We start from the raw sequence: 23,091 nt of genomic DNA on the forward strand, positions 1-23,091 counted from the left end.
CTAACCCCCTCTCTCTCTCTAACCCCCTCTCTCTCTCTAACCCCCTCTCTCTCTCTAACCCCCTCTCTCTTTCTTCGGAAACCAGACCGAGATCTGGTTTCTACAACCAGATCTCGATCTGGTTTCTACAACCAGATCTCGATCTGGTTTCAAACCAGACCGGGATCTGGTTGTAGAAACTAGATCTCGGTCTGGTTTCCGACCAGACCGAGTTTGGTTTCCGACCAGACCGAGTTTGGTTTCCGACCAGACCGAGTTTGGTTTCCGGCGAAGGGGCGGAGCCCCTTCGCCGGATTATAGAAAGAGAGAGAGGGGGTTAGAGAGAGAGAGGGGGTTAGAGAGAGAGAGGGGTTAGAGAGAGAGAGGGGTTAGAGAGAGAGAGGGGTTAGAGAGAGAGAGGGGTTAGAGAGAGAGAGGGGTTAGAGAGAGAGAGGGGGTTATAGAGAGAGAGAGAGGTAAAGAAAGAAGAAGAAGAGAGAGAAGAAAAGGAGATGAAGAAGAGAGAGAAATGAAAAAGATGAAGATTTTTTATTTTTTATTTTTGGTAAAGGTGGCCGGCCGGAATTTTTTATTCCGGCCGGCGACTTTTCGCCGGAGAAGAACGGTGAGGTGGACAGAGTGATGTGGTAATTGTTAGATGAGGTGGACAAAGAAAAAGAAAAAAAAATAATTACAGAAATGCCATGGGGGTAGAATTGGGAGGTTGAAAAAATTTGGGGCCATTTAGGAATTTTTTGGGGCCAAAACGAACTGCCGGACACAATTCGGGGCCAAAACGGCCAGTTGGTCACAAATCGGGGGCTAAAACGAAATTAACCCTATAAAAAAACTCATGCATGTGGTTGCCACGCGCCTACTTTACGGATGTTTGACTGAAAAATCGAGAATGGAAGTCAATTTCATACATATTTTTATTCTGGGGTGTAGTACTAAAATTTCTAATTAACTAGGGGTCAATGTGCAAGTAAACCTAAATATTTCGTGAAGGCTATATTTGTCATAAGTCACGTATGTGGTTGGCACGTGAACCACTTAACTGATATTTAACGGAAAATTCAAGAATGGGGGTCAACGCCATACATATTTTCATTTTGGGGGTGTTGTCCTAATATCGCGAAATAACTGGAGGTCAATGTCTAAATAACCCTTTTAGTTATATTGTTGTCCCAAAATGGGAAGACCCAAATCATCTTCTCTCTACCCTCCTTATTTTTTTTATTTGGATAAGGTCTATCTGATTTTAATCAAAATCAAGTACTAGGTTAATTCTGTTTTGACTCCAATTTCTGACCAACTGGTCAATTTGGCTACCCCTAAATTGGTCAGTTGGTCACACATTGGGGGCGAAAAGGAATTAACCCCAAATATTGTGGTTCCAGAATGATACCATCCAACCCAAAAAGCCAACCGAAAATTTATCCACGTATAAATTTCAGATGAACCACAAATCAAGTTTTAATTTGCGAAATTTCAAGTCTACCAAAACTAAACAATCATAAATAGAGAGTCAAAGTAGAAAATTGACTGAAAAGTCATGAACGGCCCGAATCAATTTTCCCAAAAGAGTTAGGGAAACTTTGGGATTTGTTTTTAGAAAGTGACTACAATAGTCATTGCAATGACATTTATACATAAACGGCCAAAGTCCAACTAGACAACAACCTAAAGCCAACTGAATTACGGGCCTAAAAGTCCAACTAAACTATTTTATTTATACATTTAATGACCCGAGTTCAATAAACCATGGATTTCACTTCCTTGGGGAATAGAACCTGGGACCTCCAAGGATTTAGAGTTTATATCAACAGTTCAACACTATACGCTGCTTGGACAACCAAATGTAGACGAAACTTGTGATTGTGTCCATGACCAATTTCAGTCAACGTCAGCCTAGATCTTTGGCATAAAAAAATAACAATTTTGACCCAAAAGCAATTTGTGCTTTTGCTTTTTTTTTTTGTTGAGAATCGTACAGAAATAGAAACTAAGAACAACATAAAATTAACTTTTGCAGGTTGTGCCACACATGATGTTGCCTGTTCTTCCGGCTCCATTTGGCTAGTCCGTCCGCCAATAGGTTATTCTGCCTCAGAGAGTACGAAAAGATGGTGTTGGTAAATTTTGCTTTTAGTTTCTAGATGTCGTCTATAATCTTGATTGTGCTTTTGTTCATACTTTTAGAAAAAGACCAGATATGTATCTAACAATATATATCAAAAATCAATATAAACTCTACATACTTAAGTACTATACCATATATATTCTTCAACAAAAAAAAGTACTATACCATATATGATCAAGGATGATAGAGCTTATTTTTGCATCTACATTTCCAAGAGAGGAGATAGTAATTATCATCATCTTCTGTTTTAGATGTTGAGGCCATAAATAAACTATTTCTTTTATTTCTCATCATCTTCATCTTTTTATTCTTGATCTTCTCCTTCCTTTGTTGTTGTTGTTGATCATCTTTTGGAACATGAGGAATAACCAAAGTAGCCATGCAAGGTCTGCAACTAAAACACTTGTTTATACACTCTGGTGGTCTTGATCCCAAAACTAACACCTTCCTTCTTATCATACTAGTAGAACTCCCACTCCTTCCTGCACATAATAAAACTTGATTAATTAGGTTAAAATAAAAAATAAGGTCATATGAGTGACAAAAACATTTTATACTTCAAATATCATCATTTCTTTTAAGTGGTAAACCCTAAACCCTTATGAAAGTTTAATGAATTACCTTGTTTAGTGGGAAGAAATGAGACAAAAGAGATGATGATGATAATGAGAAGCCAAAATCTTCTTATCCTTAGAAAACCCATATCAGTCTTAAGATTTGAAAGGAGAAGAGATGGAACAGAAGATACATAAGAAATCTATCTATAAGTAGAATTTAAAGAAGAATTTATACAGAAAAGGATGAAAGTCTTGATGGGAAATACTGAGACAGCATTTGGGAGGTTGTTACTTGTTGGCAGTAAAGGAGACAAGACTTAGCTAGGGTTTTGATTCTTAACCAATTGAATGGAGAGCCTTCAAACACTTATTACTCATGGGTGGGTAAATAGTTAAAACACTGTTGAAAATGATAATATTTATTCCCAGTTTCTAGGTTTTTTTGGAACTGCTGCACTGACTTTTTGATCTTACTGAAGACTAACCAGTAGTGAGTAGTTTGATTCTTTTCTTCTTTCTCATTAAAAGAACTTAATAATCAAGGAAACTGAGGTGATCTTCCTCTTTGTATAGTTATATTATACTAATATTCAATGAATACAACATAAAGAAGTTACACAAAGCAGGAAACACATTACACAAGGAAATATACATAAAGATAGAGATCACAAAGGATCTTTGAAAATCCTCGGTCTTACTTCTTTTCTTCTTTTAATCTAGCAATTTCTCCGGTTATGTCTCCTTCTCCCGACATGGGTAATTTCAGTATTCAAGTGACTGATCGTACTGTGACTGAACTTGCATAACCATATGCTCTAAATTGTTGAATTCGTGTTTAACGAAAATTAGGGGTTGCTGAAATGACAGTCCCTTTCTTTAACGCTAAAATGATGATGACTGAAAGTGGTTTCCAAGTACCTCTTAGAAAATTGATTCCGTAAACTCTTTTGAATGTTCTCCCTAAAATAAAAATGATATTTGATGGTGCGGAGGGATGGGGTTTCAAAAAACTCTCCAACACTCAAGTCATTCAAATGTTGTAGGTTAAAAAAGTTTTTAAGTGAGTGGGTGAAAGAGTTCCCCCCTATAGGGCAAACCAAATGCACTTATCTAGGTTTGGAAAGTGGTGGCAAAGCACCTAATGGGATGATGCGGTTCGAGGACACCGGCTAAAAGAGAGCCACGTCTTATGGTTATGTTTTGACATTGAAAGATCTTCTTACATTACGGTACATAGGCTAAAAGTGGATCTTTGACGCAATCTGGCTTTCCACGCAACTGTCGTTCTCTTTAGGCTTCGTAAAGTTCGAGGTGCCAAGCTTACTTCTGCAAACCTCCCTACTTTGTCTCTCTGATCAGAGCTAAGTTCAGGGGCATGAATCCACCTCTCTGCTTGCTCGAGGCAGAGCATCTGCTTAAGCTGCACTTAGGTGTCCAGCTAACCTCTGAGACCTCCTCACTCTGTTCAAAACTAAAATAGGGGGCTATTATACCTGGTGACACTTAAAAGATGAGATTTTGCTCATCTTTTGTTTTCGAAATAATGAGTTCATCACATTTAATTATCTTTATTATTATATGTACAGAAATGTTCATACGAAATAATGAATGGGTGATCAATCATTTTTAGGCAACTGTAGTAGTGCAGTGGGAGGTTTTCTGGTTTTTCTTTATTTGGAATCGACCGTTTGATACTAACCCCACAATGAGTTAACTCTTCCTGCTATTTTTAGGGTTCGTACAATAACTCAGGGTAAAGTCAAGTCATATCAAATCTAATCTATGATAAAGTAAGAGAGAAGGGAAAGGACCCACCCAATCTGATGGAAAGAAACAGTGTCACATTTGACCGACCGTCTGATTTATGTTGCTCAGTTCATGATCCTTGACTGGCTGTGTTCTATAATACAATGGCAGCTTTTAATTGTTTAAACTTCTTGTTTGGATTCTATTTCTACTTGATTCTTTCTTAATCATGTGGATGGAGCAATGAAGATCTTGAATGTCCAAATCCATTATCTACTCCTACATGCCCCCTTTTTTGGAGAAATAACAAATTTTTCTAGGGTTACCAATTTTTAGAAAAAAAAAAGTAGGAGGGTTGTAGCTATGAGCCTCTATGAGTGCTATCGATGGTCTGACAAGAGGAATGGAGGTGTAAAATTTTTAAAGGGAAAATTCGAATTTTAACTAATTTTTCGATGGTGAGGGAAATAAAACACTTTTTTTTTTCTTCTTCATCTCCTACCACACCCAACACCAAGTCTGACCACCAACACAAAATTCGGCCACTACCACCACTATTTTCCCAACATTTTTTTTGTCTCTCTGTCCACCACTTCCATGTATCCTTGTCTCTCTATTTCTCATTGTCCTCTCTCTCTCTCTCTCTAATCTTTTCTCTTTACCTAATCTGACGAAGGGGGGATTCCCTTTTGTCTGAAAACCGATCTAGTTTGGGATCTCCAAAACCAATGTCGTTTCTGATAATATTTTGTTCGTCAGGAAACGGCTAAAGCGAGAAGAATTGGGGAGAGAGAGAATAAAAACAAAGGTTGTGGCGGACAGAAGAGAAAAAAGGTTGTCAACAAAAATTGAAGGTTGTCAGAAGTGGTCGTTTGCCGGCAACTATTACCAGAGTTGCCAAAAAAAATGGTGGTGGAGTTGTGGAGGAAAGAAAGTAAAAGTGAATATTTCATTCAAAGTTGTTTCCCACTACAATTAGAAAAAGAATTAGTCAAACAAAATTGACCAAGTTTTGACATAATCTTTGCACTCCGGAAAATTTTCCTATTCACCCAAAACGCCGGCCTAATTTGCATATTCAAACGGGTGACTATGTAGGCGCCCCATACTTTCTTTCTTTTCATTGTCGCCCCCAACACTCCTTGAATTTTTTTCTCTTTTCCCATTCTCATTTCGGTTTTTTCTCAAAATCTTTATCAAAACCCGTTAGATTTTTTTTCCTGTTCATTTGATCGATATCGTATATAGTTCAGTCATTGAACAAAGAGGCCAAAGATGTGTTTCAAAAGATATCCATTTGTTAGAAATCGATCGAAAATCTTATTTTTTTATAGTTTTATTTTTTGATCCATTGTTTGAAAAGTTTTGAAGTGATTAAAATCTTGAAAAGTGACGATTTTAAGTTGAGATCGAGTAATTTTAGAGTGCTTTATATATAGTAGTAATTAGTTTCTTCAATTCTGAAAAATTTGAGCGGTCTGGGACTCGAAACAATCCAGAGCCAAAGCAGACCTCAGACTGGAACAAATCCAAGACCACTTCGCCAATCCAAGACCATAGGTATAGTCCGAGAGCCAAAGCAGACCTCAGACTGGAACAAATCCAAGACCACTTCACCTGGACAGTCTGAGGCCTGGTTTTGGCTTTCAGACTAAACAGTCTGCAAAAGTATGACATTTTCAGTCAAAATGATTGACCAGAGTCAATAACTCTAGCGAAATGCGAAGAGAACAAAGGCAGAGCGCCTACGAAGACACCCTATACAAACTTCTCGCCGTACAGACAGATTCCATAAGGTTGTGCAATTTCAAATCTACATGAAAAGAATATCTACGGGGTGTAAATATCCAGACAATCAGTTGAATCTGATACTGAAAAAAAAAACCCTACAAATTGAGCATTCACTTCAATCTTTATGATTGACCATCATATATCTGGTAGCTCCATATTAGCAATATTTTTTATTTCACTCGCTAATACAAACAAATTCTGATTTAATGTATACCTTACACTAGTCTTGAATTGAACTAAAATTGAAAACCAGAAATCAAAATGAGAACAGTTCTGAGAAAGGCCCTTGCTTGTTGGATCTCGGACTATTTGGTTTGTTTGTATAGGAGAGATGCTAGGCCAACCCTTCCACCACAGATTAGAGATGGCTCTTGCTTTTTCTGGAAAATTGATGCAAGACCTGCTTTCCAGTTATAGATCAACGAAGATGTCCCTTGTTTTGTGCTCATCTCTGAAATCCTGTACTCGAAATTCCGAAATATACATGAGAATACATTCTCTGGATATCTATAAAACCTAACTTTTACATGACAAACTAGGCATCTAAAGTCTCAACTCTTCAGGTAGAGGTTGAAACAATGTTCAAATAACAAGTAAATGCCCCTAAATCGGAAAAAAATGAGTATCATAGTGTTTCTTTATTATCAAATCGAAGTACTGTAGAAAACAGTCACGTAATTTGTAGGAAAAAGATGCCATGTAACACAGTCAGATAACAATCAATCTTTACTTTTTACTATCAGGACATCACGGTTTGTTCGACTGTCAAAGCAGAAAAAACGAATGTACTAACAGTTATAACGGCCACTGAGGGAAAAACAAGAAGTAAAATCTAAAATGCTAAACAGTGACAAGAAATAACTATAACATATGGAAGATTTTGAATTGTATGGCCTTTTCTAGAATATCGTTTCAATACCATTTTAAGCAAGGAACCAAATAAATAATTCACAGTCGATGGAAAGGAGGAAAGAATCAGGTAAAGTAGTAATACATACAAAGGAGGTAATGGGGCATCAGATGTGATAGTCGACATGCCTTGTCGTTGCTTATGCTTGGGATTTGCAGTGCATAATACAAAAACTTTTCCTCGGCGCTTAACCGTCCGACAAAACTCACACATCTTCTTCACGGATGATCTAACCTTCATCTCTATTCAAAATAAATTAGAAAAATCATCAGTTCAGTCAGAGACACAAGCAGTGAAGAAGCACTTCATATATCCGAGTAGATAAACACATTACTTTCATAGATTTCGACAGATTTTCATCACATTATAATCGAACGCATTAAGTGCAAAATATACTTCATACGTGTCTATCGTTAGTTTAACCGAAACCCTGCTAACCTTGAAACCATCTCCTACAGTCCTACTGCGGAACGATTCATTCCAAGGCAAGGATTTGAATCGAAGATCATCTTCTCGGAAAGATAAAAGTTACTTTCTTTTACAATATCTGCTATATTTATGATTCAAAACTTTTCTTGATAATGAAACCCACTTTGTGTGGATGCTAACATGCGTGTGTTTCCACTGCAAAGAGCAGGGTTTGTATCTTGTTATTCTTAAAACGGAAGAAGCAAGTCGATTCTTTACTAAGCTATTGTATTATCGAGGATAGCGAATAGATACCCATTTTCAAATTTTTCACTAATATAAAGCATGGTATACCTCATCGTTCACATATCATACATACAAGATATAAGAATTCTAGCATGGACATTATAATAATATAAAGCTAAAACAACTCCCTGAATCCCAAACTTTATTGATATAAATATTATCCTTATCTGAGAAATCTTTAGTGAATAAATTGCATACCTCTCCCAAATTTACATTCAAAGATTTTAGTCTCTCAAGCTCCATTAAACTACTTGATGAACATAAATAAAAGTTCTACTACCCATCAAGATTCACTCTTTAAAATCATTACTAAAAGCTATGTTGATTTCAAGATTGCTATGATATTATAAGTTGAAAATTTGGATCTTAACCCAAAAAGAATGCCAAGTTTTTCCCCATCAACATAAACCCTAAAATAGGATTAAACAGTGAAGAAAACAACCTCATTCAAGCTAAAACCCTAACTATAACCATTAAAATCTACTCATCCCTAAAAATAATCACATGTTCATGTTTAACCTAATAAAAGCAAAATTACCTAAAGAAATAGATCCAAGATAGTTCAAAGTTTAATCAGAGTCTACAAAGCATGTAACTTTCCTTATGGAAACCCTAAGTTTTGTTTTCAAATTGCTGATGAAGAGATTAAAGAATGGGGAAACTCTTACCTGCTAAACAAAATTCGCTTCTACAGAATAGTGAGAGAAATGAAAAAATAATTTCGGGGACAACCCTAACCTAAAAGAAGCCCTAACGTAGGAGTTATGTATTTTCCGTTAGTCAACTTTTGACCAAAGTCGAGGGACATAACAGGTATTATCTAATTGAAGCCATCTTCTAAAACTCTTAACCCCGCCCTTCAACTGCTAAAACCCTTGACCTTCTTCTTCTACAACTACTTTCTCTCTCTCTAAAACCAGAGATGAAACAAATGATTGCCCTAGGGTTTGAAGGGTCTGCTAACAAAATTGGAGTAGGAATCGTAACCCTAGATGGAACAATCTTATCAAACCCTCGTCATACATACATAACTCCTCCCGGCCATGGATTTCTTCCAAGAGAAACAGCTCAACACCATCTTCAACACATAATTCCACTGATCAAATCAGCCCTAAAATCAGCAAATATAACTTCAATTGATTCAATTGATTGTTTATGTTATACTAAAGGACCAGGAATGGGTGCTCCTCTTCAAGTATCAGCAATAGTTGTTAGAATACTTTCTCAACTATGGAAGAAACCAATTATTGGGGTTAATCATTGTGTTGCTCATATTGAAATGGGAAGGATTGTTACTGGTGCTGATGATCCTGTTGTTTTATATGTTAGTGGTGGAAATACTCAAGTTATTGCTTATAGTGAAGGAAAGTATAGAATTTTTGGGGAAACCATTGATATTGCTGTTGGAAATTGTTTAGATCGATTTGCTAGGGTTTTAACACTCTCTAATGATCCTAGCCCAGGTTATAACATTGAGCAGGTAATCTATTTCATTCATTTGATTATTGTTATTAGTAGTAGTAGTAGTAGTAGTAGTACAGAACAAAACGAAAATTAGGTTTTCGGTTTTCGATTTGGAAATGTAGAAATATAAGAGAGAAAAAGGATTTCTCGAAGGAATTAGAAGACCATACGAAAAAAGGCACCACCTTGATTTCAAGCCTTTTTTTTTGTTCTGAAACATTAAGATTTGAACTCTGGTCTCTCGAGTGGGATAGACACACAGTTACCATTCAACTAAAGTAGGCGCATATTTCATACTTAGGTCTAATGTCAATATTTACATTTTATATGTGGATCTTGTATATTTACGCACAATTGTGTTAGAGCCATCAAATACTACTTGTAGACGTCTTTTATGTATAATGTTCTAAAGATAAATACGTGGCATGCTTATAGTTTTGGGATTTTGTGAGGTTCTACAGATGACCGACTATCTAATGTTCTCAATATCTTACATTATTGGAACATCTAATGGTGGTTTTTCGTTCGCGTGAATGTACCCACCACCAACCTTAATAGGTCGGTACATGTAGACTTGCTATAAATATAGATGACGTTATAATTATGACTATGATATATGGGATTCGTGTTTAGCATTCTTGTACTCACAGTGTTTGACACTACATGATAACGTTTGACGCTTATTTTGTTACATAGGTAATAGTGATTAGTGAATTAAGTAGTTCATTGTTTTCGTCGCTGTGAGGCAATATATTCAAGTCTTTGTGTTAAATTGTTTACGAGCTAGGACAGTATGACACTAGTATCATTTTTGAAGTTGTAAGGTGCTACCTTTTCCCACATATCCGACGTCTTCTTGGTATGTGTTCCATCAGTATTACTATCATTGGCATTGTAATTGTATGGTATGTGACACGGGTACGCCTTCTTAGTATTTTTACCGTGTTAGATAAGTGGGTAGTCATATTTTAGACACTCAGATTGTGGACGTTTTGTGTGTAATGGAATAGAACTGTAAAGTACAACTCTATTTTTATACTCTTTTATGTATTATGTAGTAGTACTGGTGATTGATTCAAGAATCAAGATTATAATCGCAAATCAAAATATAGGATAAGAAAATCGTAATGTTCCTGCTTTTGAGTTTTGAATTAAATTTCTCTTATTTATTTTTTTACTTGGATATGAACATTGAATATTTTACCAGCTTGCGAAGAAAGGAGTACAATTTATAGACCTTCCTTATGCAGTCAAAGGAATGGATGTTTCCTTCAGTGGAATATTAAGCTACATCGAAGCCACCGCCGTGGAGAAGCTAAAAAATAATGAATGTACTCCTGCGGATTTATGCTATTCATTGCAGGTAAGTAGTGATTGTTCTTTCCCCATTTTATAAAGTTTATTTCTTATCATATAGATACTATAGAAATAGAAAACTACACAAGCTTTGTAATTTTGAACACACTTATCATATCAGTGTGTTCAAAGTCAACCAAAATGATAATTTTACATTATTTGGTAATGGTGGGAGTTCGTTACTTATTTGAGAAGTTCCATTTTGCCTCTTTACCTTTGTAACGCTGTTTTTCGTGTTATTGTGTTGACTGTCTTCTCCCCCAAAGAAAAGATAACATTGTAGCAACCTTTTGTCGTAATTTTTATCAGCCAACTGTTTTCTTTCTTTTTGCCTTTAGCAACAATCATGTGTCAAGAAAAAAACCTTACTACGTTGGTTTTCCTCTGCATCTGTAATGACCACGATCTTTATAAAAAATTGGTAGGAAACATTGTTCGCGATGCTTGTGGAGATAACAGAGCGAGCAATGGCACATTGTGATAAGAAAGATGTACTTATTGTTGGAGGTGTGGGCTGCAATGAGCGATTACAAGAGATGATGAAAATAATGTGCTCCGAAAGAGGCGGAAACTTATTTGCAACAGATGACCGGTATTGCATCGACAATGGTGCAATGATTGCTTACACTGGACTCCTTGCTCACGCAAACGGTATATCGACTCCATTAGAGGATTCTACTTTCACTCAGAGATTCAGAACCGACGAAGTTGAAGCTGTATGGAGAAAATAATGACTCCAGTCCAATTTAGTAAAATAATTTGAACCCGGTTTTGCCTCTTTGGGGCAGGTTTCTGAATTTTAAGTCGGTTTTTAAGAAGTAAATCTGGTGAAGCTGCCAATTTGTAACATTATTATTCTCTTATAAACTTCATTCAAGGATGACTATGTTTTTTTCATTGTTTAGGGATGATTCGAACCAAATTGTACTTGTACTTGAACTTGTTATGTGTTCTCGTGGTTCTTTTGGTTTTTCCAATTGTTAAGTCGTATCTCTCCAATTATTAGCTCTCGCCAAACCTAACCCAGAGATGGGTTCCAACTAGTGTGAACATCTCAATGTATTCCTCCTAGGACGTTTTGCGTTAAGATGAACATTGATGCTTCTTTCATCTCGTTGAATGAAGATATTGTAGGATTGATTTTACGCGAGAGATTCGACGACAGTCTAGAGCTGCTACCACAATATAGAAACTTTTTTACTTGTATGTGTATTCAGTTTGTTAGTAGAAATCGTAACAATAATGCTGATGTTCTAGCTAAGCGGTCTAGGAGAAATCATGAAGAGCCCTTTTGGGACTCGATTCTTCATCCTCCTCTGACATCTCTACAGTATTCAAAACATGTTGTAGTTTTCCATGAAATTTACTTCTCAACTTATTATGCAGTCGTATTTCCATAAAAAGAAGTTTAAAAATTGGTCAAAAACTCCCTAAACAAATTTTATTTTCGAAAATGATCCATCAATTTCTTTTTATTTTTGCTGACTGTGTACGGTTTTCATTGGTTCGCACTAAATGAAGAAAATAACTTTTTTTTGGTTGGAAGTTCTTTTCTTCACCCTCTCTCGGTCTGTCCATAAGTCCATAAACCTTATGGGGAAAAAAAGCAAAACTGATCACATGCATTAAGAAGTTAATAGGCATCATAAACGGTTTAAACCTAATTAATAGAGAAAGTTTAAGGCTAATGAAGTTTATTTAACTGAATTATCCACCTTAAGTAATATTATTTATAATCTCTATTTTAATAAATTTTTACTTGTTAGAGTGATAGAAAAAACTTCAATTAAAATAAATATTTATGAATGACTTGATCAAACCCAATATTATTTTCCATGTGAATCTTTTTTCTTTTTCTAATAACAAATTAGTTGGTGGTCTTAGAGATGGTGAGAATGGTTTACTTGTATTTTTTATTTTTTCAGTAATTCCGGCCATTTAGGTTATCTTGTGTGTAGTTCAATTAGTATATAATTGTGATATGGAAAAGGCTAATCGCCAATTTCAATAGTCTCGAGAGGGATTCGACTGGTAATTTGTGAGGATTGGCAAGTAAACTCACGATGGAAAGTGCTTAACTATGTTTCAAGATTGCTAGTATATTTTTATGTTGTTATCTTCGCATAATTTAGCTTTCACATCTCTTTTTTACACTCATAGAATTCCAAATAGTTACTAAATTTTTGCTTAAGATTTTATAAATTATTATGATGTCTCATACCAACAATTATTTTTCTTTTTTATCTTTTTCAGGGTTTGTTATGTATTATTTCGAAAGCTTTGGAATTATGGATAGGTATTGGGTGGCTTTTCAGTGATAGATTTGCTATGATCAAAGAGTGTAGCGGTCATGGTGGTGTTGTCGATGTGATTGCTTATGGAGCTGTTGGAAATGGCAAAACGGATGACTCCCATGTAAATTATTCTATTTTTCCTCTTCTTATAACTATCAAAATTATTTTTTGTACCATATTTGAAATAAGTTTGAGTTTTTTGCAGTTTCGATAGACTAAAATTTATTACGATTCCCAAAACTAAAGAGTTTGATTCAGATTGCTTTTATTAATTATGTAAGATTTACAATTTTTACCCTAATTTACATGTAGGCTTTCTTAAAAGCATGGAGAGATATTTGTAGAACAAATATAGCTTCCCCAACCCTTAAAGTACCATCAGACAAGATATTTTTGTTGAGTCCTATAACTTTGAAAGGTCCATGCACTTCTCAAGACATTCATTTACAGGTAATATTTGACCATATATTATAACAACTATTTTTGGCTTATAATAACAACCGTGATACACATCCTGGCACGCGCCGAAACTCAGCGGGGTGACGTGTCGGGCTGTGATTTAGAAAGATAAAGTATTTCACTTTCTCTCTCTAGATCACAGCCCGACACGTCACCCCGCCGAGTTTCGGCCGGGTTACGTGTCGGGCTGAGGATCATTTTCCTTATAATAATTGCTTCCATAAGTTTTAAGATTTTTAGACATCGATTGGAAATCCTTAATAGCAATATTACATTGTATGTGCAGATTTTGGGGAAACTAATAGCACCAAACCAAATTGAATTGTGGGATGAGCATAAGGGTAAAAAAGGATGGATTATATTATCTAAAGTGGAAGGGCTAACCATTCATGGATCAGGTGAAATTGATGGACAAGGTTCTGCTTGGTGGGATCTAATATCCACCTCTGGAAACTCATATGTAATGTATACCTTTTGTTTCTTCTTTCTTTATTTCCAATCTTCTCCTTTTCCTTTGTCAAATTTCAGATGTCATTTCATTCTTTTCCTAAAACTCTAACTTTTTTATCTAATATGTAATTGATTCTGATATTTGATTTGTTTATTTGCAGGAACTTGAACGAGCAACGGTAAGCTTGATTTGTTAGAGTTGTCTCCACTGCTTATCTACAAACAAATCTAATTCTAAATCTTAATACTCTCTCTAGCGTTAGAGTCGAACTTTTTCATTTTTCTTTGGAAAAAAATGTGAATGTACATAGGGCAGCTTATTCGGCCTCAAATTTAGTGTTTGTGCTAAAAAATATTGTCTATTGAAGTCAAACACGTATTGACAACTAGTTTATTTTATACCTATACGGCTATATAGGTCCTTGGGATGAACTCGTAGTCTCTAATACTCATTTCAAATGAATCAGAGTTCTAATAAAAAAATCTTAAATACAAAATAAATTTGTGGATCAATTCTTTTTTCATTTTCGTTACTTAAATACGGAAAATTGCAAGAATAACAATGTTCCAACAAAGCAAGAATAATCACACAACTTGAATTGTTGATATTTCTCTTTTGTGGGTTGTAGGCACTAAGAATAGAGGAGTGTAATGGACTTCGTTTAAGTGGGTTGAAATTTAGGAACAGCCAGAAAGGTCATATCTCCATAACAAAATGCGACCATGCTACCATTTCTAACATATCTGTAATTGCTCCTCAAGATAGTCCTAACACCGATGGCATTGACATTGGTCAATCAAAATACGTTCTAGTAAAAGACTCCTCTTTTTCGACCGGTACGTTTTACAACTTTACCCTTTCATACCTTTTTCTCATTATGATTTTTATTTATGTTTGATTTTTTTATTATGGTTTTGTGTATTATATTAGGTGATGATTGTGTTGCTATTAATGGTGGTTCTTATTTCATTAATATCTCAAATGTGCATTGTGGCCCTGGACATGGCATAAGGTTTGTTCCTAAATCTTTCAGTACTTAAGCCATTACTTAGGCCAATTGTGAGAAAATAAAATATTTATTTTTAGTAATAAATACCTATTGTTAAAAAGTGGAGGAAAACAATACAAAAGGGGAACAACACCATCGAAAATAGTACTATGTTAGTTAGCAATTACTAGTTTCCAAGAGAACAATACTGTCAAAAATGAATTGAGTTAAAGTATCTAGAGCCTCGGACACAGATAATTTAACTTTTAAACTAAAGAATGTTAACTTATTTCTGAAAACTCTTGCATTTTCTTCTTCCAAAAGCACCGCCAAATAACGGTGGTTGGAATTCTTATTATACAAAAATGTAGTGTTGGAAGCTTAGGAGCAAATGGAGCTCATGAGAAGGTGGAAAATATATTTGTGCACAATTGTAAATTCACTCGATCTACAAATGGAGCTAGAATCAAAACATGGCAGGTAACTAATCTCTCGTTTATCTCTCGAATGTGACGGGGGGCCTGTTTATTAGCCTCCTACATTTTACCGGTTGGAAAATGACCTTCTGCCCAGCCACTCTTCCGGTCGGGTTGAGAGATTGATGTCAAACCTTCTCTTCTAAATCTTGTCTAACCATATAACCCAGCTGAGAGAGTAGTACCAAAAAACTATCAAAGAGAAACAACTAAGATAAAAGAATGTTCATGTTGATTTACATGTATTTGTACCTTGTCTTGGTTGATTTTCAGGGTGGGTCTGGATATGCAAGAAATATATCATTTGATGAAATAACACTTGAACAAGTAAGAAATTCAATAATCATTGACCAATTCTACTGTAATGGAAAAAATAACTGCAAGAATCAAGTAAGAACTCTATCACTATATATTTTTCATGCATTATAATCAAACTACTAACTAATTATTATTAGTGGACTAATTCAAATTTAATGGTGTTATTTTATGAATCAGACATCTGCTGTTGAAGTTAGTCATGTAAGTTACAGTAGATTTCATGGAACTTGTGAGAATGATCAAGCCATTCATTTGAGATGCAGTGATACTAAACCTTGCAAACATATAACCATGAATCATATCAATATTCGATCAGGAAATCAAGTGGAGAAGGTTTTTTCTTCTTGTTTCAGTGCTTTTGGAATATCTAACGATACTTTTCCTATCGTTTCATGCCTACCTCAGATTCCAAGTTTTTGATTTTGTTTTTTTCTTTTCAGAAAGTAGACTTGTTCTTGGTAAGAGCAGTAGTTTTGACGATAATAGAAATGGATAATGGATTTAAACTATGAACAATACAAAACTCTGGGTCGAATTTGATTTGAATATGTTACTTTCTTGTTTAGTTTGGTTAAGAATGAGACCGGTACGGATAAATCATTTGCCTATTCTTTTGGGAGTTACCAATTATAATTTCAGACCATGGCATTCGAAATGAGCCTGGTTTTTTGTTAAACAAGTCAGCTTGTTCTCATTTAGATCAACAATTTTGTTAACTATGGAAATGGAATGTGAATCTAAACTATGAACAGTATAGCATACACAAGAAAGTGGTGCTCGAAATTCAAATTCGAAATGCTCGTGGTTGGGCATTACAGTTTATTGCATAGGGATCTAGAATTCATATTCCTGTTCTGATAACTCCTTTAACATATGAATACAAAATTACATTTCGTAGGGTTAATTTCCGTTTGACCCCCAAGTGCGAACAACTCGCCCGTTTGGCACCACTAACGACGGTTCCCTCCATCTTGTTCTCCATCTTCCTAGGTATTTTGCCTCCGGCCAGCAGAGTAAAACCCCTACTCTAGACAAGAAACTCAACCCAGTAATCTAAAATGGAAAAAGCATAGAAACAATGAAATATCGATGGACATGTCTAAAAAGTAAATCAACTCTTACTATGATAAGCTGGTTTAAATTTTATCTTCTTAATATGTTAGAACTTCTTCTACAAGTCTACTCTTTCAAGGTTAACATATTTCAGCCAACATACAAGATGGAAAAGCCGTAAAAAGAAGTGGGCCATGAAGTCCCTACTGGAGGCGGCACAAGATTCTGCTGCTCATTAGTCCTTTGCTGTAACGACTAGCAACCCCAATGCACCGATAAGTATGTACTGCACGAAAAGCATGTATCCACAAGTTAAAAAGATGCATACATGTTGAAGAACTACCCGAGAATAAAAAAGTCTCGTTATGATATACATTTAAAGCTTCGGTTGATCAATGTGGAAAATTCATAATATGTCGACCAACAAGCTACTTGTGATCAGGGTTAGTATCAATGAAACGTACAGAAAATCTTACATAATGTTTGTTTTTTTCTAAATCAGATCTGAAATCTGACTCCGAGTCTGACTTGATTCAAGTCATATTTCAGGATGTTTGTTTTTGTCTGACTTCAGACGTCTAACTCATTTAAATGACTTATTTGGACGGATTTTTTGAGCTTACCCCATCGTCACTAATTGGTAATTGAGTTTACCCCCCTCAATTATGGGTAATTGACAAAAACACAAAGGTTGTGGTTGGCGTACGTGAAATAATTGTCACTATCAAGAGCAATTATTCTTCAATATGATTCCTAGTAGTTATTTTGCTTGATTTGGTCGGAAATATGATTATTAAAGATTGATTTTTTTTGTACATTATTTAATTTATGATTTTATTATCACATACCAAACATGTCACTTAGTAGTTTTGACAAAAATTCTAAATTCAAGGGGGTAAGTTCAATCACCAATTACTGAAGGGGGTAAACTCAATTACTGATTAGTGTTGAGGGGGTAAGCTAAAAAACCTAATGAGACAGATCATTGGCCAATTTGAGCCAGACGAGTCACACTCAAACAATGAGAAGGGGAAGGAGAAGAAAAACACCATATTAATTTCTGAACATCATCATTATTATTTGACGATTGTACCAAAGTATAAGATATACCTTGATGATCGGTTTCTCGGTCATGATAATGGTTACCCAGCCAACATATGGTAAGAATCTGCACAGCAATAATAGTTAGTGCCAGTCATGACATTACATACAACTATACCAACTACATAAAAGAAAATAATTTCTTAGGGTTCTCACCCAACAGCTCTCCCCATAATATGGTGGCGATGAAGCCAAAGCTGACCATGAGCATATAAAGGTCTATCGTCCCCAAAGTTGTTATCCCCTGAAACAAAAATAAGCAATTTCTGAAGGTATTAGTTTTTTTACCAGAAAGGCACACATAAATGATGTGTCGTAAAAAAGAAAAAAGTGGACCACGTGAAAACAAGGAATGTTCAAGAGAAAACATTTATGCTCGAATTGAGAGACAAATTATTAAACAGATAACGAGTAATGACACCAGTATAAGTTATCCTGACAAAATTATGGGACCAACATAAACTCCATATGAATTCATTTTATAAAAAATACCTTTCGTAAGGACATCAACTTCTCCAGTATCTTTCCTTTCATGAACCTAATATCAGAAACAAAAAATCAGTCAATGCTTCCAGTACTAATATATTCATTTTGTTTTATTCTTTTGCAAGTAATACACTGAAAACGTTATGAAATAATGCAAGACAGTAAATAGAACTAAGCGTACACGTAGACAACACTAACGTGAACATACAAAATTGAAGGTGAATGTGACATCGTTACAGTTAGTTAGCAAAATGCCAAAAATGCCATCTAGACATGAACCTATTTTCGAGTGGATCACAACGTTGGGGTGTTTCTACTGGTTGAGTCATCTTTTCCCTAAGCATCTGGCAATGGCTGGAACTGCTATCAACAACGGTAAGACATTTCTTGCTACGTAAACCCTTCATTAGTAATTCAAATTCCAAATTTCTTGTAAAGATAAATTCAATTAGAATATGTCAATCACCAGGAATTGTAAAATTACTACTTCAATCGGGTAAGCCAAACTGCCCAAAACAGATCGCAGAAGATTTTTCTGCTTTGCAGTTTTGTATCTGCTGAACTACTGGTTTGCCCCGTTAAGAATTTATAGTTTACTTAATTCAGTGACAAACGAACAATTCCAGCATTGGAGAGCTCAAGTCGACTAGCAATGAAAAATTAATTTAAATTTATTTTAGATATCTGGGTACTGCCCATATTTGTTACTGACAGCAAGTATAGAAAAATTGTGTAGCCTGACTTATCAAAAAAGTTAGAAAATTAACAAAAATAAATTGTGTTGTTTGCGGTTTTATACCATAAGCGAAGTGACATAAAGGGAAAGGTGTGGAAAAGATGATAACCTTAATCACACGATGCACGATTGGTATTTCACGGCCCTGAAACAAATGAGGGGTAAACATATCAGCAAGAAGAAACCCAGCCAGAAAAAAAATCTAAACCTCTACAATATTAGGAAACAAGTTATAACACTACAAACTTCATAACAAAATACAGAGAGGAACCTGAAAGTAAAATAACTGAAAGAAATCAACTGTGCAGTGATGAGGAATAAGAGAAAAAAAAGGGACATGTAGAGAGAATGACAAAGGTGTCATTCACAAAACTCAGCAACACATTGAAATGATAGCTAAAATAATAAGAGGGGTAACTTTAAGCAGCAGACTTTCGGAGTTGGTTGTATTTGAGCTCTTAAATTGAAATAAACTTGGTCTAATATTCAAATTAAATACCAAACAGGTTAGAAGTCTTAAAAGAGTTGAACCTTTGTTCTTATGGCAGAGAAAACCAACTTCACCAAAGCCTAGTCCATGAATCATCTTCACATATAGGCCAATGAGCATGTTATACTAGTGCATAATCTATGTTGCTACGAAGGTGGGGGAGTTAAAAGTAATGATATAATTCCAACATTTGTCACATGACAACATTTTTTTCCCCTATTTTTTAGTAATCCAAGTAACACAAGTGCAACTGTAAACAAAATAACTATAATTAGAGACTTCTCTAACAACCAAGTGAAATATCCAATGTGTCAATTAAAGAATCAAAGGAAAATAATATCGGAAATATGTTTTGTAGTTAACAAACAAATAGTGATCAAAAGTCAAAACTAAAATAATAAGCAACTATCTTGGAATAGCAGAATCCGTGAGATGAGACATTATTTTATAACATATGTCAGGAGTAATATATACTTACATCAACATTAAACACAACGATTTCCCCTGCTCGAATTGGATCCTTGCTCATGTGTAAAAACAATATATCACCCTGCACGACCATAATTTGTTCATACGTTATTTTGTTGAGAAAGATGACAACAATAGGAGATACAAAAGAAATGATGCAATAGTAGCTTCGATACCTCTACACACACTACCTGCTAAAAGTTATGAATAAAAGTACTCAACTACTACCCCCCCCCCCCCCCCCCCCCGAGAAAAGAGAAAATGAAGACGGTGGAGCTGAGTTGGAGATGAAACATGATGACCATAGTAATATACTGCCTCAATCCTGTCAGCAAAATGTTTTACTAAAGAAGAAGAATCAATACGAAATGACCATGATGAGTAGTAAAATCAATTAGATGGGCAACATTTCACGTTGCAATGCCTCCTAACATAATCTCCCATTCTCCCGAAGTAAAATCAGACTAGTAGAGAGAAATCTAACTAAAAATTTGGGATTCTGACACAGTGTTCCAACTTCTCAAGAGCATGCTTCTGATGATGATATAATACTCCAAATTAGCTAGGCGTGGCTGTCTAGGAATCTAGGGTCTAAGGACTAAGAAGGTGCATGACATCGATGCAAGTTTACTCAACAGACTACTAATATGAACAGATTTATGCCACCCAAGGAGGGGTAAATCGTTCTGTCATGACAAAGAAACCCTTCAGGGTCATCAGCATTACCACTTACCTAACTGAAAATTCTGTAATCCTCCACACCCCTTTCTCACCAACCCGCTTTCTAAGTGATATGAGGTTTTTCGCAATTTCATTCACGAACAGGTAAGCAACGAACACATCGAGCTAAGAGTTATAGAAACTTTCTGGTTTCTCTAAAGTCTAGATGTAACGAGATCATTGCTGCACAAAGCTCAGGCTGTTGACAATCTAATCTCTCTATGTAGCTGTTCAAACCAGGTCCGAAACTATCTTTCTATGTGGCTATGTGTTGGTCTTGGTTGGGAGTTTTTATTGATTCGCTTGCAACGTTAGATATTAATTAACTAGCTAAGCTCAAAAGTGTTCAATAGAAGATTCAAACGTTTATCCCCCTAGGCTCATACCCACCAAAAAGTCCACAACCATTATATCTTTCCAATTGTAGGTCAACAACTCGGAAATATTCCAAAGAAAAAAAACTTGCATTATAAATTGACATGTTAATAAACAAACTAAAATCAGATAAAAAAAAGTAGAAGTCATGAGATTGAATTTCAATAAAACTAGATAGATGATTCAACTCACCCTCTTGAAGCCAGGTTCCATACTTCCAGATAACACAACAACAACAGGCGACTCACTTCCAGTAAAACACATCAATCCCTTCCATATTATTAAAGCTGATGTAACAATCATACCTAAAACAAAACCAAATTCAGATCTACATAAAACCCATTAACCCCCCCAATCAAAATCAAATAATACAGAACCAAATTCAGATCAAGGATGAAATTTTGCATGTCCAACTACAAAAAAATCAAAATTAACAAGGAAACAATTCCCTTTTGAGTATTACAGACACAAAGATATCTACTTGAATCGAAACCCCCATAATGATATCAAAGATAGATCTAAGAAGCAATCAAGATACAAAAGCTAGAGTTAGGGTTTAGGACGAACCGAGACTAACGGCTTGAGTAAGAACTTGTCGGAATTGAAGAGATTTAATGGAGTCTACGGTCTCTCCGATCCATCCCATTTTGTTCTTTTTCTCCATTAATCTTTTCTTCTTCTTCTTCTTCACCCAAAAACCTAGAGTCACAAACCCTAATTCGATTTGAGATCGAGTTTATACAAAAATGGAGAAAGAGAGATTGATATTTTGGGGAAGAAGCTCTCGGTTTGGGAGTGATAGAGAGAGAAAGGCTTCAATCTGGTTTTAGAGGTTTGGATGTGTGTTTTGATCTGGATCGTTAATCTAATTTAACGGTCTAGATCAGAAATAAACGTAGGGACTGGAATAGAAACACGGTGTTTCCCTGGGCCAAACACAAAATATTTGAAATCAGAGGCTAACGAGGATAAGAGGCTACGTGGCAATGCCGTATAAGCGTAGGTCTACGGTATGTTTCCAACTTTCGCCTCTTATATCATTTCTGCTTTCTTTTTACCACCAGTTTCGTCACTTCTCCAGATGTACTGTCGGATCTCGGAGTTTTTTTGTTAATGCTCGAGGAAGTGACAAAACCCTAGACCAAATGATGTGGCACCTGTGAAGTGGAAATTTAGACCAATAATGAGGCTCCGCATCAGATTCCTGACGTGGCCCTTGTAGTAGCAAAGGCCCAATACTGGTGCCATTTTTAACCTTCAAAGTTCAACTTTAAAGGAAAAGGAAAATGAATTGGGGACTCCTAGAGATACTCCCAAATGTACTCTCGGATCACAGGACAAGGCCACTTCGGTCTTTAACTCTGACAAAAATTATGAAAAGACCAAAATGGTCTTGTCACTGTAAGGGGGATTACACTTGGGAGTATCTCCGAGGGAGTCCTCTATCATCATTGAAAAATGCGTGTATTATGGGGTCAACTATCCATGAAATTCAAATAGATAACTTCCTAAATTTCTCTCTCTCTATAACCGTTTTTTGAGAAAATTTTGAGAGATTTTCGTTTCTTCTCCGGCGAAGGGGCATCCCTTTACCAGAACCCTTTTTCCTTTCTAATAAAAGTTTGATATCCCTCCATAAAAGTTTCTAGAATTTCACACATCCAATTTATGTTGTAGTGGTAGTCGCGGTTGTTGCTGTTATGGTAGTCGTTGTGTTCTATTGTGGTGGTGGTCGTGGTGTATGGTGGTGGTTTGATTTTTGATGTACGGTAGTGGCGGTGGTTTGAACGATAATGATGGTGGTCTAATTTGTGTTGTATGGTGGTGGCGGTGGTTTGTACGGAAGTGATGGTGGTGGTTTGATTTGTTGTGTATAGTGGTGGTGTGGTTTGAACGAAAGTGATGGTGGTGGCATGTTTTCGTGGTTTGGAGGTTTTCTGGTGGTTATTCCAGGGTGATGGTGGTGGTATGTTTTGTGGTATGAGATGGTGGTGGTTTTGTGGTTTGGTCATGGTG

The 23,091-nt window shown here is 35.7% G+C and overlaps 3 protein-coding genes across 3 annotated transcripts; 2 read left to right on the forward strand and 1 right to left on the reverse strand.

Annotated features, from left to right (window-relative positions):
- The first annotated feature begins 8,723 nt into the window (after positions 1-8,723).
- Positions 8,724-11,637, forward strand: LOC147532164 (uncharacterized). Its single transcript, XM_086648067.1, has 3 exons — positions 8,724-9,320; positions 10,512-10,667; positions 11,086-11,637. Exons 1-3 carry the CDS (start codon positions 8,763-8,765, stop codon positions 11,389-11,391), a joined length of 1,020 nt encoding a protein of 339 aa, XP_086504193.1. The 5' UTR covers positions 8,724-8,762; the 3' UTR covers positions 11,392-11,637.
- Positions 11,638-11,748: 111 nt separating this feature from the next.
- LOC147532165 (putative polygalacturonase At3g15720) lies at positions 11,749-16,158 on the forward strand. The gene is made up of 11 exons (XM_086649912.1): positions 11,749-12,048; positions 12,914-13,075; positions 13,267-13,404; positions 13,700-13,873; positions 14,025-14,042; positions 14,493-14,700; positions 14,795-14,876; positions 15,224-15,332; positions 15,602-15,718; positions 15,824-15,979; positions 16,087-16,158. Exons 1-11 carry the CDS (start codon positions 11,749-11,751, stop codon positions 16,156-16,158), a joined length of 1,536 nt encoding a protein of 511 aa, XP_086506038.1.
- Positions 16,159-16,742: 584 nt separating this feature from the next.
- LOC147532166 (uncharacterized) lies at positions 16,743-21,934 on the reverse strand. Its single transcript, XM_086647940.1, has 8 exons — positions 21,643-21,934; positions 21,268-21,380; positions 19,991-20,062; positions 19,132-19,167; positions 18,293-18,338; positions 17,957-18,044; positions 17,810-17,867; positions 16,743-16,985 (listed from the first exon to the last, which is right to left on the reverse strand). Exons 1-8 carry the CDS (start codon positions 21,737-21,739, stop codon positions 16,935-16,937), a joined length of 561 nt encoding a protein of 186 aa, XP_086504066.1. The 5' UTR covers positions 21,740-21,934; the 3' UTR covers positions 16,743-16,934.
- Between the last annotated feature and the right edge of the window lie 1,157 nt (positions 21,935-23,091).

Source organism: Eschscholzia californica, unplaced genomic scaffold (genome assembly GCF_041429995.1).
Source record: "Eschscholzia californica isolate CP2 unplaced genomic scaffold, dmEscCali1.0.p SCAF_6, whole genome shotgun sequence".
Taxonomy (NCBI): domain Eukaryota; kingdom Viridiplantae; phylum Streptophyta; class Magnoliopsida; order Ranunculales; family Papaveraceae; genus Eschscholzia; species Eschscholzia californica.